Below are 14,613 nucleotides of genomic sequence, written 5' to 3'. Positions count from 1 at the left end.
CTGTACTCAAGTGGGTTGCCATCAAATATGGGATCTCCCTCTGGAGAAGAGACAGCTGCTGTTGCTTGACCAACATCTCAGTGATTTCATTTTGTTTTCTTATGACATCTACAAGAGCATTTCTTTCCATGTTAGCAGAGCCACCATTTTGATTACTTCTTGATTGAGTATGCTCTGATTCAATTTTAATATTTTGTTTTGCAGAATGATGGGGACTTCTTTTGACTGTGGACAATTTTGGTAATACCTGGACCATAGGTTTTGCCGGAGTAATAGCAGGAAGAATATAATCAGTGGATGTATTGGACTCAGAGTCCGATGAATCAGAAGAATCTCATTTTGAAACACTGCTTTGATTTTTTTGTTTTTTTTTTTTGTTATTGAAGCAGATGCTTTTGCATCAGCTGCAGCCAGTTCAGCATTCAAAGCTAGCTTTTCTTTTTTAGCCTTCAAACAGGTTTCCTCCATGTCCAGAGCATGTTTTTGTTCAAGAGCTTTTGCTTTTACTTTCAGTGCAGCGCGCTCTGCTTCAGCTTGCAAATAAGCTACTGATGTACTGGACGATTTGCTGCTATTACTAGAGGCCTTTCTGAGGACGTTAGTAGCTTTCTTTGGAACAGGAGTTCTTTCTGCGGTCTTAGAAACACCGTTATCATGCCCAGTGGTATCTTCCAAAAGTTCAATCTGCTTTTCTTGTCTTTTGTCTATTTGAGACACACTATCATCTGACCCAATAGCATCTCCTAAACCCTCGTAATTTTCTTCTTGTTTCTCATCGTCACTTGCACCTATCCAGCTTTTAATTCCGTTTAGAAATTTTCTGAAACTAATTAATTTAGGTTCATACCAGTCAGAATGATCTGCTTCCTTTTCATCTTAGTCTTTTAACAAACTTTGAACAGCAACCTGCAAATCCATAAACTCTGCCAAGATAGAATTAAACTTCTCAACTTGTAACTGTTTCCTCAACTGTTTCCTTATTTTCGCCAGCTTCGATAAGATTATTAATTTCATTCTGTTTCCGTGTAAGAGCTCCAAGCTTTCCTTTTTGTTTAGCAAGTAGCTTAAAGTAGTACTGTAGTATAAATCCAAATGTAATCCACAGAAATCCACAAGATTTTTGACTTAATGTTTCAGCTTTTTCTCAAGGCCGCAGAAGCATGGTAGTGGGCTTGTGGTTTGGTTACGCACTTCATTCCACCAGGCGTTGCTTGTTTTTCTTCTTATTTATTTAAATCCAGAATAATTGATTAACAAAACATTGATTTAAATTAAGATATAAATTATACAAAAATGAAATACTATAAACAAACTTATGAAGTGGTCAAAAATCGTCTCTGACCCACTCCACATCTCCCGACATATTGAATTCAATCCATTTCCACACCCTGTTTGACGTATCCAATTTACGCTGTTTTCTTTCTTAATTAACATAGATTAAATTAAACCAAAAACATAAACAAGCAATATTATAATAACAATATTATACAATATTATAAAACTGTAAGAAACCCCCCATCGGCCCAAAAACGGAATCCAACGGCCTGGGTGAAGGTTTAACGCGTGTATGTCTTTTCAGCGCCCCTGTGAAGTTCACTTAATTTTACTCGTTTAATCTGACTCCAATTTCAAATTATTATTACTCTTAGGTTGTGTTTCCAATTAGAAATTAATCATTGGTTATGTATTAATTTAGATATTTGATTATTTTGGGTATCCCATACTTTCAATTATTCGTTCATTACGGACCCATATCGCTTAGAGTCACACGCCCCGGGTTTGCGCGGATCTCACGACACAAATTCGCCAGTTTCTGATTCTTAGTCAGAGGGTGCAAATTTGCGGAAATATGGACTCCAATAATCTACTGGTCATAATGATTTCAGAAGAATCCAGAGTAAATCAAATATAACATTTTATTTGTCAAGTAAAAATTTATCATGCCAATTTCATAGTTGGACAATGAGAAGCCAATTCAGAAATAATAAATGCATAAATTAAATTGCTCAAAGATGACTCTAAGATTAAGAAATGCACATACACACAGTGGTGGATTAGTGTTTTTAAGACATTTACCCATCACTGCATGGGGGTTTCCGGCTACAGAAGATCCCACATGACTGCTTTGCACTTTACCTTAAATACCCAGACCAGAACAAAAGGATTGTAAATATTTACTACACCAACACCTGTTTTGGGGGAAGAGGAGTGGGTTTTCAGATATCTTGAAGAGACACCACCCAAAAGGAGGAAAGAATTCTCCTTAGTTTTCAATCTTCCTCATAATACCAGTGACTGCTGTGAAATTGAGACCATTTTACCAATCACACTGAGACATTTAAAATGATACCAAACATGAAAGGAAAAAACAATAGATATACAAGATACATTATACATAGAATTCTTGGAGAACTTTCAGTGACTTGAGTCAGGGGGAAAGGAAGGAGGGGGTGAGGGTGTGTGGGGGTCGGGGGGGTTGCATACTGTATATGTGTGAGGACAGTTTAGGGCAAGGCGTTGTCCTATGCTATTTCTTTGAGATCTTCTCTCCAGATGAGTTTTATTGCTTTATTGCAGGGCGCTTTATCTCAGTTTTTGTCTTAGCAGGAAAATCAAGTCTTACAAAGCTAAATAAGTCTTAAATGGCTACAACAATTACAGAAAAAAAATAGTGTGATTAATCGAGTTAATTTTTTTTAAAACGATTGACAGCAGTGAATCCCTGCATGGTGCATCCCAATGTACATACTATCCACCCTATCCGCCCTAAATAGTATTGAATATTACTAATGTCACATACTATTTAGGATGGATAGTATGCATATTGAGACGCAGACCGAGTATAAAGGGTAATTGAATCATTGAATCAGTCGAAACAAAGCTGTGTGTTGCTCTGAGATGCGCAAAGGATCTTCAAGGGCATCAATATCGAAACCATGTGACAATATTAGATCTACAGTAAAGTATGATTATGACAGTGAGTGGGTCCTGGGTGTTGACAAACTCCAATAGAGTTTAAAATATCTCTAAATGTGTCTTTTTCTTTATCTACATGGATAATAAAATCACCAACAATAAGGACTTTATCCACAGCCAGTACTAACTCTGATAGAAAATCAGCAAATTCTTTGATTAAAGTCTGTATGGTGCCCTGGCCTGAATACAGTAGCCAGCACAAATGTCAAGCAGAATTCATCACATACACTAGATAACGTTACATAAAGCACCATCACTTCAAAAGAATTATATTTGAAACTAGACCTCTGAGTAATACTGAAAATATTGTTATAAATTGCAGCAACACCTCCCCCTTTGCCTTTCAGACGAGGCTCGTGTTTGTAACAGTAACCTTGAGGGGTGGACTCATTTAAAGTAACGTAATCGTCTGGTTTTAGCCAGGTTTCTGTCAAACACAGCACATCTAGGTTATGATCTGTAATCATATAATTTACAAAGAGTGATTTTGTAGAAAGGGATCTTTAGCGAGCTTTATCATTTGTTCATCTCTATTATATCTGTTTTTTATTTGTTGAACATCAATTCAATTTTTATCCTTAAATGGGTTTGAGAGTTTTTTGTATTTACTAGTTTGGGGAACAGACATAGTCTCTATGTGATGACATCTAAGTGAATGAGTCTCTATGTGTTGGGATTTATCCAACTTCTGTGATGTGAGACAGCTAGCAAACGGTTGGTTTAGCCAGTCTGTCTGCTTCCTGACCTGGGCCCCAGTTAGTCAATGCTAATACTATACATATGGCAGGCAGTGCAAGTGACAATAACAGGTGAAGATGACATGACTTACCGTGTTTGTTGACTGATCCAACTCACCACAGTCGTTTGATGGACTCGTAAAGGCGCGAGAGAAAAAAACACTGCAAGCACGTATGGCTTGTTAACAGGCTAGCAAAATGGTAGCAAGTTGTGATAGCAATAACGATTTAGATTAAAGCTAGCGATGTCAGATTGATATGATAGGCAATATTAGACAATATCTGATATATGGTGATCAGTAAGTTATATTAAACAATATAAACAAGGAATGATAGTAAATAGAGATTCAAAACAAAAAGCTATACGGAGCTTACAGACACAAACCACTCAGCAGTGAGGCAGACAGGAGCAATCAAACTAGGCCTTTATGTCTTGATGATAGAAGTGTTTCAAAATCCACCAAAGAAAGTAGTCTACACGTAATATGAAGCTTTACCTTTATCTTAAATATGGAGATACATTTCTAACTGATTGCTTTCAAATCATAATTTTTGCCACCCTTGAAATGGGTCATGTCATTAACATTACCTGAGCAGTTGAATTAAATACACTATAAAACCACGCTCTTTCAGGGACGTGCATTTATTGCATGGACGAAGAACATAATATGTTTAAAATGCATATACATACACAGTCAGTTGAATGATAATAACATATTTTCTCTTTAATGCTGTTAAACTGACGATCTTCATCCCCACTTAACCACTTGAGCCAAATACTGGAAATACCTCATGTATGTAGCAAGTGGTCAAGTGCAAAGACTGCATGTGTGGGTACTGGAACAATTATTAAATGGATAATTTAGTGACTCATTCGAAAAGACTAGCGTAAAGTTAACCTGCAGAAAAATTCACTGAAAAATTCCCACCAATAATGCACAAATAGACAGTCTGTCTAGAACAAACAGAAAAGCAGAGTGGTACAAACAAGATCAAATTTAGCACTGTAACGAGCTGCTACAGTATGTAACTTACATTTGTTTGGAATCTGAATTTACATGTTTTAATCTAGCAGTGGAATACAAGTGAAGTAATTTAGGTTGCTTTAATTTGCATAGGTTTGTAGGTATATAAGTTCACCTACTATACTCTTCCACAGTACCGGGCCAATGTTGTGGTGCCCTGTCGTATGGAGGAGATGATCAGGGTTATTCGACAACGAGACTTCCAGGCATTTGGTGAGCTGACCATGAAAGACAGTAATCAGTTTCATGCCACCTGCCTGGACACCTACCCACCCATATTCTACCTGAACAACGTATCGCACCGGATCATCAGCCTTGTGCACCGCTACAACCAGTACTATGGAGAGACCAGGGTGAGCACAAGTAATACAAGTCAATATTCAGATGTTTTTGTTGGCATGACATAGCCAACATACTGATCAACTATTTTTAAACATCTTCTTCTTTTTATTTTTCTTCTGAGCCAAAATTTTAATGGTATCTCCTCCTAGAATTTTCAAGCTACAACCACCAGACTCGGGTCGGACCTTCATACTGTTCTAACATGCTAGTAATGTGTTAAAATGTGTTAATCCATGCAAACAATGCCTTTTCTCTTTCTTCTCACTAAATTTAAAGGGGTCATATCATAAAAATCTGACTTTTCCCGTGTTTAAGTGCTATAATCGGGTCTCTGGTGCATCTACCAGCACAGAAAATGTGAAAAAGGACAACCCAGTAACTTTGTTTTGGTAAGCCTTTTTCTACAAGCATGTGAAAAATCGAGCCGTTCTGATTTCGCTCCCCTTGTGACGTAGGAAGGGGATCTTATTATAATATTACCATCCCCTGAATCTGTATGTTTCCACCCACGGTGCCGCCATTGTTTTCGCAAATGACGATTAACACTGGTCCTAGAGTGCAGCAGTTGTCCTGCAGTTTAGCTACAACCCTGATCAAACACACTTGTAATTTTATTTATGAAAGAAATGTGTCCAGATAAATTCATATACCAGTATGTGTAAGTCATTAACACTAGAATGCTTCACACGATCGTCAGTAAAACACAGGATTTGCACAGAAATTGATTCTCAAAGATGGATCGATACCAACTGATCCAATTTCATATATATTTATTTCGTGATGTTTGCAAATTGTCTTCCTGAATGTGTTTAGTTAGGATGTTGCTAATGTACTGTTAAATGTGGCTAAAGGTGGATGATGAAACCAATGTTCCTTTTACTCTTGGAAGTTGAGTTAAATCAGCCAAACAGATCAGTGCTACTGAGAAAGTATTTATGTGTGTACAATATGCATTAAAGGTTCAGTGAATGGACTGTGGGCATGACATCTGAGGTTGAGTATACCTAAGGAGTCTTACAACCTCTAGTAAAGACATCAAATGACAAAACACAGATGATGTTCATCTAGTTCTAGAACCAATTGTAAGGAGGTCGTAGTATAGAGTTAGATGCTGTCATCATACTGTCCAGGATGATGTATCCAGTTTATTTACTTGTAAAGGCAATACAACACAAAACATATGATTAAACATTAATAGAAAAAGTCTATAAAATTAATAAATAAATCAAATAAGATATATGTGCTAAATCAAGGGTCTTCAACCGGGGGTCCACAGCGGTGCTGTTTAACTGTTAAAAAATTAAAACATGGGTAAAACAAGTCCCTTTCACAAAATCACAAAGTTAAATATAATATATGTTTTTTAAAAGATTATTACATTCACAGCTTTAATAAAACCCACATCACGTGGCTGTACGATGCCGTCAATGAGATGTGATCTTTATTGAAGACTATGAGCGCTATAACTTAAAAACGCTACTTGCTAATAATTTATACAATTTAGCTCGACAGAATAGATCACTTTGTAATATCTTCACCCTGAGCATGCGATTCCTACACCTCTTTAGAAACAACTGGTGCAAATCCAGATGTGGAGGCCAATAAACACAATTGAATTGAACACAATCAGAGATGATAGTTAGATTCTAAGCTATAATCCACTCACTGCTCAAAACACAAGTTTTTGTTCAGCGCTCAGTTCTGCTCGCTCGCGAATCCTCTCATTAACAAGTATAGACATGAGTGGTCTTTGCACACTTTAGAGGCTATATATAATCTATTGAATAAAAGTTTTGTATTTCATTATGCTTAGTTGAACGACGGCCAATTACACGCAGTAAAATTTCAGAAGAAATATCTGCAGATGCGAGATTCACTCTCGAAATAGCGGTGAATGACAGAGTAATAACCATAGTATGGGACAAAAATATGACGTCAAAATACTCTAGATATGCATTAAGCCATGTAAATGCAGACTTAAGATTATTAACAGAAAAATATTAATATATTATACCAATTAATGGTAAAAGTAATGACTTGTAAATATGGTATGAATTACCCATAATATGAAGGTTTACCTGTAAATATGAAAATAAATTTCTAGCTCTGACTGATTTTTAAATCGTAATTTTGGCCACTCCTGAAATGGCTCATACCATTAACATTACATGAGAAGATGAATTAATCATGCTATAAAACTGTTCTTATTCAGGGACGTGCATTTCTTGCATGGATGAAGAACATAATATATTTAAAATGCATATACATACACAGTTGAATGATAATAACGTCTTTCCTCTTTAATGCTCATAAACTTAACGTATGAAGCAAACTGTTTGCTGAAAATATCCACAACTTAACACTGAAATAGTAGCGTGCAGTTTATCTGTCAATCGTGCATGAAAGTTGCGTTCATTACTATAATAGGTGTATGTGTGTGTGTGTGTGTGTGTATATATAATATATATATATATATATATATATATATATATATATACCGATCAGGCATAACATTATGACCACCTTCCTAATATTGTGTTGGTCCACCTTTTGCTGCCAAAACAGCCCTGACCTGTCGAGGCATGGACTCCACTAGACCCCTAAAGGTATGCTGTGGTATCTGGCATGTTAGCAGCAGATCCTTTAAGTCCTGTAAATTGTGAGGTGGGGCCTCCATGGATCAGGCTTGTTTGTTCAGCACATCCCAAAGATGCTCAATTAGATTGAGATCTGGGGAATTTGGAGGCCAAGTCAACACCTCGAACTCGTTGTTGTGCTCCTCAAATCATTCCTGAACCATTTTTGCTTTGTGGCAGGGCGCATTATCCTGCTGAAAGAGGCCACAGCCACCAGGGAATACCGTTTCTATGAAAGGGTGTACATCAGAGGTCTCCGACCCTGCTCCTGAAAAGCTACCATTCTGCAGATTTTAGCTCCAACCCAATCAAACACACCTGAACCAGGTAATCAAGGTTTTCAGGGTTGCTTGATAATTACAGACAGGTGTGTTGGAGCAAGGTTGGAACTAAAGTCTGCAGGACGGTAGCTCTCCAGGAGCAGGGTTGGAGATCTGGTCTGCGGCTATGCAGCCCCATACACAACAAACTGCAATGCACTGTGTATTCTGACACCTTTCTATCAGAACCAGCATTAACTTCTTGAGCAATTTGAGCTATAGTAACTCGTCTGTTGGATCGGACCACCCGGGCCAGCCTTCTCTCCCCACGTGCATCAATGAGCACCAATAGCATTTGGTCACCTTTTTAATTATAGAAGCTTTTTATAAACAGAAACTTTTAAAGTCTCTTGTTGTTTGACCCCAGTAAGAACATTTACAGCATATACACTGTCGCATATGCATAGTTTCCACTCAATTTTGATATTTTAACAGATTTTGTGAATAGTTTTACATAAGCATTGATATTTTTAACTTTTTTAATAATTTTATTATACATGGAACCGTTACAATTATATTAAAATATTTCACTGAAAAACTTAACATACATTGACCATTTTTATCACAGGAACATCTGCAAAACGTAATCTTTGAAATGACTTTTGCCATTTCAGTTTGACCACTGAACCTTATTAAAAGGGGTGATTATGATTTCACTTTGTAACTTTGTAATGTTGCTGTTAGAGCATAAACAACATCTGCAAAGTTACGATGCTCAAAGTTCAATACAAAGGGAGATACTTTCTTTTAAAGAATTCTCTGTTTAAGGATTACAACAAATGGCTGGTAGGGACTACAACGAGCTTCTTCCTGGGTTAGTGACATCACTAACCCTAAAATTTACGTAAACCCTGCCCCTGAGAACACGCAAAAAGGGGGTGAGGCCATGTTGGGCTGCTTTAGAGAAGAGTAAGACTTGTTGTGGTAGAGCGTCATTTTATGCTGGACTGCTTCACAAACGAAGGTCAATTCAATGCTGGATTTGCACAAAAGATTAACATGACGGGGAATGCTAGTCGATGAGTTGAATCAACTCCACAGCAACTACATAAATTTATCCACTTACCATTCAGAAAAATCCAGACGCATTCTATAAGTTGTAACTTCTTCCTGAGTCTCTCATCAGTGTCTGACGCCGGTTTGAATAATGTAAGGCTGAACGTCGTTACTCTCGCCGGTTCACCACCATTCCTTCCTTGGACCACTTTTGATAGATACTGCAGACTGGGAACACCCCACAAGAGCTGCAGTTTTGGAGACGCTCTGACCCAGCCGTCTAGCCATCACAATTTGGCCCTTGTCAAACTCGCGTAAATCCTTACGCTTGTCCATTTTTCCTGCTTCTAATGCTGCATTCACGCCACCGTGTGTGTTAACATACAGTGGGTACAGAAAGTATTCAGACCCCCTTAAATTTTTCACTCTTTGTTATATTGCAGCCATTTGCTAAAATCATTTAAGTTCATTTTTCTTCCTCATTAATGTACACACAGCACCCCATATTGACAGAAAAACACATAATTGTTGACATTTTTGCAGATTTATTAAAAAAGAAAAACTGAAATATCACATGGTCCTAAGTATTCAGACCCTTTGCTGTGACACTCATATATTTAACTCAGGTGCTGTCCCTTTCTTCTCATCATCCTTGAGATGGTTCTACACCTTCATTTGAGTCCAGCTGTGTTTAATTATACTGATTGGACTTGATTAGGAAAGCCACACACCTGTCTATATAAGACCTTACAGTTCACAGTGCATGTCAGAGCAAATGAGAATCATGAGGTCAAAGGAACTGCCTGAAGAGCTCAGAGACAGAATTGTGGCAAGGCACAGATCTGGCCGAGGTTACAAAAAAATTTCTGCTGCACTTAATGTTCCTACGAGCACAGTGGCCTCCATAATCCTTAAATGGAAGACGTTTGGGACGACCAGAACCCTTCCTAGAGCTGGCCGTCCGGCCAAACTGAGCTATCGGGGGAGAAGAGCCTTGGTGAGAGAGGTAAAGAAGAACCCAAAGATCACTGTGGCTGAGCTCCAGAGATGCAGTCGGGAGATGGGAGAAAGTTGTAGAAAGTCAACCATCACTGCAGCACCTCCACCAGTCGGGGCTTTATGGCAGAGTGGCCCGACGGAAGCCTCTCCTCAGTGCAAGACACATGAAAAAACACCTGAAGGACTCCAAGATGGTGAGAAATAAGATTCTCTGGTCTGATGAGACCAAGATAGAACTTTTTGGCCTTAATTCTAAGTGGTATGTGTGGAGAAAACCAGGCACTGCTCATCACCTGTCCAATACAGTCCCAACAGTGAAGCATGGTGGTGGCAGCATCATGCTGTGGGGGTGTTTTTCAGCTGCAGGGACAGGACGACTGGTTGCAATCGAGGGAAAGATGAATGCGGCCAAGTACAGGGATATCCTGGACGAAAACCTTCTCCAGAGTGCTCAGGACCTCAGACTGAGCCGAAGGTTTACCTTCCAACAAGACAATGACCCTAAGCACACAGCTAAAATAACGAAGGAGTGGCTTCACAACAACTCCGTGACTGTTCTTGAATGGCCCAGCCAGAGCCCTGATTTAAACCCAATTGAGCATCTCTGGAGAGACCTAAAAATGGCTGTCCACCAACGTTTACCATCCAACCTGACAGAACTGGAGAGGATCTGCAAGGAGGAATGGCAGAGGATCCCCAAATCCAGGTGTGAAAAACTTGTTGCATCTTTCCCAAAAAGACTCATGGCTGTATTAGATCAAAAGGGTGCTTCTACTAAATACTGAGCAAAGGGTCTGAATACTTAAGACCATGTGATATTTCAGTTTTTCTTTTTTAATAAATCTGCAAAAATGTCAACAATTCTGTTTTTCTGTCAATATGGGGTGCTGTGTGTACATTAATGAGGGAAAAAAATGAACTTAAATGATTTTAGCAAATGGCTGCAATATAACAAAGTGAAAAATTTAAGGGGGTCTGAATACTTTCCGTACCCACTGTATATATTAATATATTAGAGCTGCACAATTAATTGTTTAAAAAAAAATTACACAGAAGTACCGGGATAAAAGTTTATAGTTCGGATATAAACACTGATGTCTATGTTAGCAGTCAAAATAGAGCATATTACCTTGTAACTTGGTGCTTCAAATAAAGATTGTTAAAAAATGTATTTGTCATTGAATGAATCATTCATTCAAGAGATTCGTTCAAAAACAATTTATCCAGTCATGAAACAATTGAAGTATTTATGAATTACTCATTCAAAACCAATGTTTTTTTAAAAAAATAATTCATTCAGATTTTTAAAAGTATTAAATAGGTTGCAGCAATTAATATTTTGTCAGAAGCTCTAGTAAAATTAATTTTATTTTTAGGGCAGGGATAATACATGGATTCTCGATTGAATGAATCTGGATCGATCCTGATATGTTCTCTCTCAAATCGATTCTGATCTTAATTTTAACAGCAAATGGTGCTATAGGATAGTTTTTAAACGCACACTCAAATGCTCACGAAGAAGAATGCTGGATAGCGATCGTGCGTTTGGCTGAGTCATGTAAGTGGTTAAATATACATGCACCCTAGCTCAGAATGCTTTTATGATGCAAGATTAATGTAAACACAGCCCACTGTGAACACCTTGTAATTCGCTTCAACCTTTTCGAACTTTATGAATGATTATTTTAGGGTTAAGTGGTGTGTATATAGGAACTGGAAGCAAGCAGAGGATGGGTGTTTTAAAGATGTAGTGCCATCTGCTGTTAAAAACTAAGCTCAGAATCGATTCGAGATTCATCCAGAAAATATCAGAATCGCTCCAGATTCTTTGTTCTTTATTTGTTATGCATAAATCTCAATTTTAACAATGAAAAGTAACATACAGACAATGATTTGTGTGGAGCAATAATGTGCATAGTTCTAATCTACTGTCTTAACATAACTTTCATAATATGGTTGGTTTCTATTAATATTGAATGCTATATGCTTAATATAAAACTCTGTTTGACACATTTTGTATCGGGGGTCCTTGCTCCATGTCTCTATCGCATAAGGGGTCCTTGCCCTGAAAAACGTTGAAGACCCCTGTGCTAAATGGTTAAATAAGTAATTTGAAGGAGACAAAGTAACAGCATGAATAAAGTACAACAGATGTATGTTTGCTCTCTTGAAGCTGCGCAAACAGGTTGCTATTAAGAATTCTTAGGTCCTTCAATAGTGAAGTATGGAATGGTATTGTTATGATATTATTTAGTATGGTGTTATAGTTAACTTGTTGACTCTGATACTGTGTGGAATGTTTTTATATGGTTTTAGGATGAACCTTAGACGGTGCACTTTATTTGGATTGAATATTAAATCTAATCTACATCTCTTTCTTTAAATCTCAGCATACTCCTTTTGATGTAAGTGGATTGATTTGTTTGCTCCTTTTGTCTTATTTCAGGTGGCATATACCTTTGATGCTGGTCCTAATGCTGTTATTTACACCTTGCAAGAGCACTTACCAGAGTTTGTACAGGTGGTTCGTCATTTCTTTCCCTCAGAAGCCAATGGATCAGAGTAAGTTGCTAAAATCAGGCATGCTGTTGATATTGATACTTTGACAGTAAAACAAACACTGCAGCTCTTCACAGCACATTAAGTTATAACTTAACTCAGTAACTTTTATTTGCAGGTTTGTCAGAGGTCTTCCTATATGTTCAGCTGACCTCTCTGAGGAGCTGAAGAGAGACCTTAATATGGAGCCCACTCCAAAGGGCATACACTACATAATCAGCACTAAGGTAAGTGTCTGAAAACGGCATTAACTGTAAGGCACATTCATGTATTTTCAACTAGTTCTTTTACGGAGAAAGAAAATACCTTGTTTGTCTTAATATTTTTATTTAACACTATACCCTTATTAAATTCTGTCAGTAAAAATGGTGGTGTATACATGACCTGTTTTATCATAATTGCTGTATACATATATATTGCTGTATATATATTTTAGGCTGGTCCGGGACCATGTGTGGTGGAAGATCCAAGCCATCATTTGTTGGGTGTTGACGGGCTGCCCAAGAAGAGTGTAGTTTTAGAATAACCTTAAAGATCTCTGTAGATCAAGAAAAAAAAGAAAAGATTTTGCATAAATAGATTTGTAAATATATTTCAATATAAATTGTTGTGTAACGAGTACATTTACTTTAATTAAAATAATGATTTTTAATGATGACACAATTTGTCTTTTTGTCTGATCTGCATAAAGGGATTTTTATCTTTGTTTTCATTGAGAAGCACCCATAAATGCATGTATGTCTGTGGTTTCACTCCGATATACAGTGCGTGCAGAATTATTAGGTACGTTCATTTTCTGATCATATATCAGGTCATTCTGATCATATCATAGAAGAAAAGACACATGTTAACTGCAAAAGAATTAAGAATTAAGGTGAAGAATTAAGTGTGAAACCACCAGGAACCCTTTAGTCTCCAGCGCCACCATTTTCTAGAACTGCAACCTACCTGGAGTTTCCAGAAGTACAGGGTGTCAGGGTCTCAGAGACTTAGGTTAGGTAAAGAATCCTAAAAAATGACCCCCACTTACTAAGAATCACAAGCTGAAGTGTTGTAAAATACATGAAGACTGTTTTTTAATAGGCTTTATAGACAGACAGATTGAGAGTGACCAGCACCACATTCTCTTGTACCACTGTTTAAAGAATTTATCTTCCAGAATCTGGCAGTAAGTTTTGGGAGTTCATTTTTAGTCCATCTCCTACCCTGAAGTCTGTCTTGCAGATATGGACTAAAAATTATCTTCCCAAAAAACTGTAAGTAGCTTTTATAAACATGCCTTAGAAAAAAACATTACAAAAAAACAAAAAACAAACAAACAATGGCACTGACATATTTTAAGATAAACCGATCAGGCATAACATCAGGAAACAGACTTTTATGATATGGACTTGAAAGTAATGGAACAACATGTAAGTAACTGCTAATTCTAATGCCTGATCTGTGACCATTGATTTCTAATATGTAATGATTCATGTAAAGTCAGATGTTCTTTGTCTATGTGTCATTAAATCAAATCAGTGACTAAACAGCCAACTTCACATTGCGCGCTGGAGCTGTCAATCAAACTGCTCCAGTTTGTCAGTGACAGAGTTCTGGACTCTTGCCAAAACTCCTGTTATATTCAACAAATCTCTTATTTACATCGTGTTTGCACTGTTAGTTAAGATGAAAGTATTCGTTATTGTGTAGAAATTGAGTTGCAATGATGAGATCACTGTGATCGGCTGTGTTCATCACTGCAACCTTTTATGCCACAATCTAAATATAATTCCATAGAATATAATGCTATAATCAACACTTTTCATGATTAGTTTACCTTGAGAGCTGTAATAGTAAAAATGTGCTAAAAGTTTTCGAGAGAATTCCACATAGAGGGTAATACTTAGCTATTTCATATGCAAAGATGTTAGCCAGTCACAGCAGTGGGTGTTTACACTGAAGTCTCACAGCAGACACGCCCCTTAAAACAGAGTGTTCAAATCAGAGGGCTAAAATCAGGTTAGACAAAATGCCTTTTATT

General features: G+C 37.4%; 1 protein-coding gene across 3 annotated transcripts in view; it reads left to right on the top strand.

The window, feature by feature from the left end:
- The window catches only part of mvda (mevalonate (diphospho) decarboxylase a), a 43,042-nt gene extending 29,789 nt beyond the window's left edge, over nucleotides 1–13,253 (top strand). For 2 of the 3 annotated variants that reach the window (XM_051871429.1, XM_051871430.1), the window contains 4 exons: nucleotides 4,873–5,091; nucleotides 12,478–12,593; nucleotides 12,709–12,817; nucleotides 13,027–13,253. In XM_051871429.1, coding sequence (XP_051727389.1) covers nucleotides 4,873–5,091; nucleotides 12,478–12,593; nucleotides 12,709–12,817; nucleotides 13,027–13,116 — 534 coding nt within the window. In that variant the 3' untranslated portion in view covers nucleotides 13,117–13,253. The remainder of the gene's footprint in view (nucleotides 1–4,872; nucleotides 5,092–12,477; nucleotides 12,594–12,708; nucleotides 12,818–13,026) is intronic. The other variant, XM_051871431.1, reaches the window with a different exon arrangement.
- Nucleotides 13,254–14,613: the final 1,360 nt, after the last annotated feature.

This window comes from Ctenopharyngodon idella, chromosome 18 (assembly GCF_019924925.1).
Source record: "Ctenopharyngodon idella isolate HZGC_01 chromosome 18, HZGC01, whole genome shotgun sequence".
Taxonomy (NCBI): Eukaryota; Metazoa; Chordata; class Actinopteri; order Cypriniformes; family Xenocyprididae; genus Ctenopharyngodon; species Ctenopharyngodon idella.
This window is presented reverse-complemented; position numbering and strand designations above follow the sequence as displayed.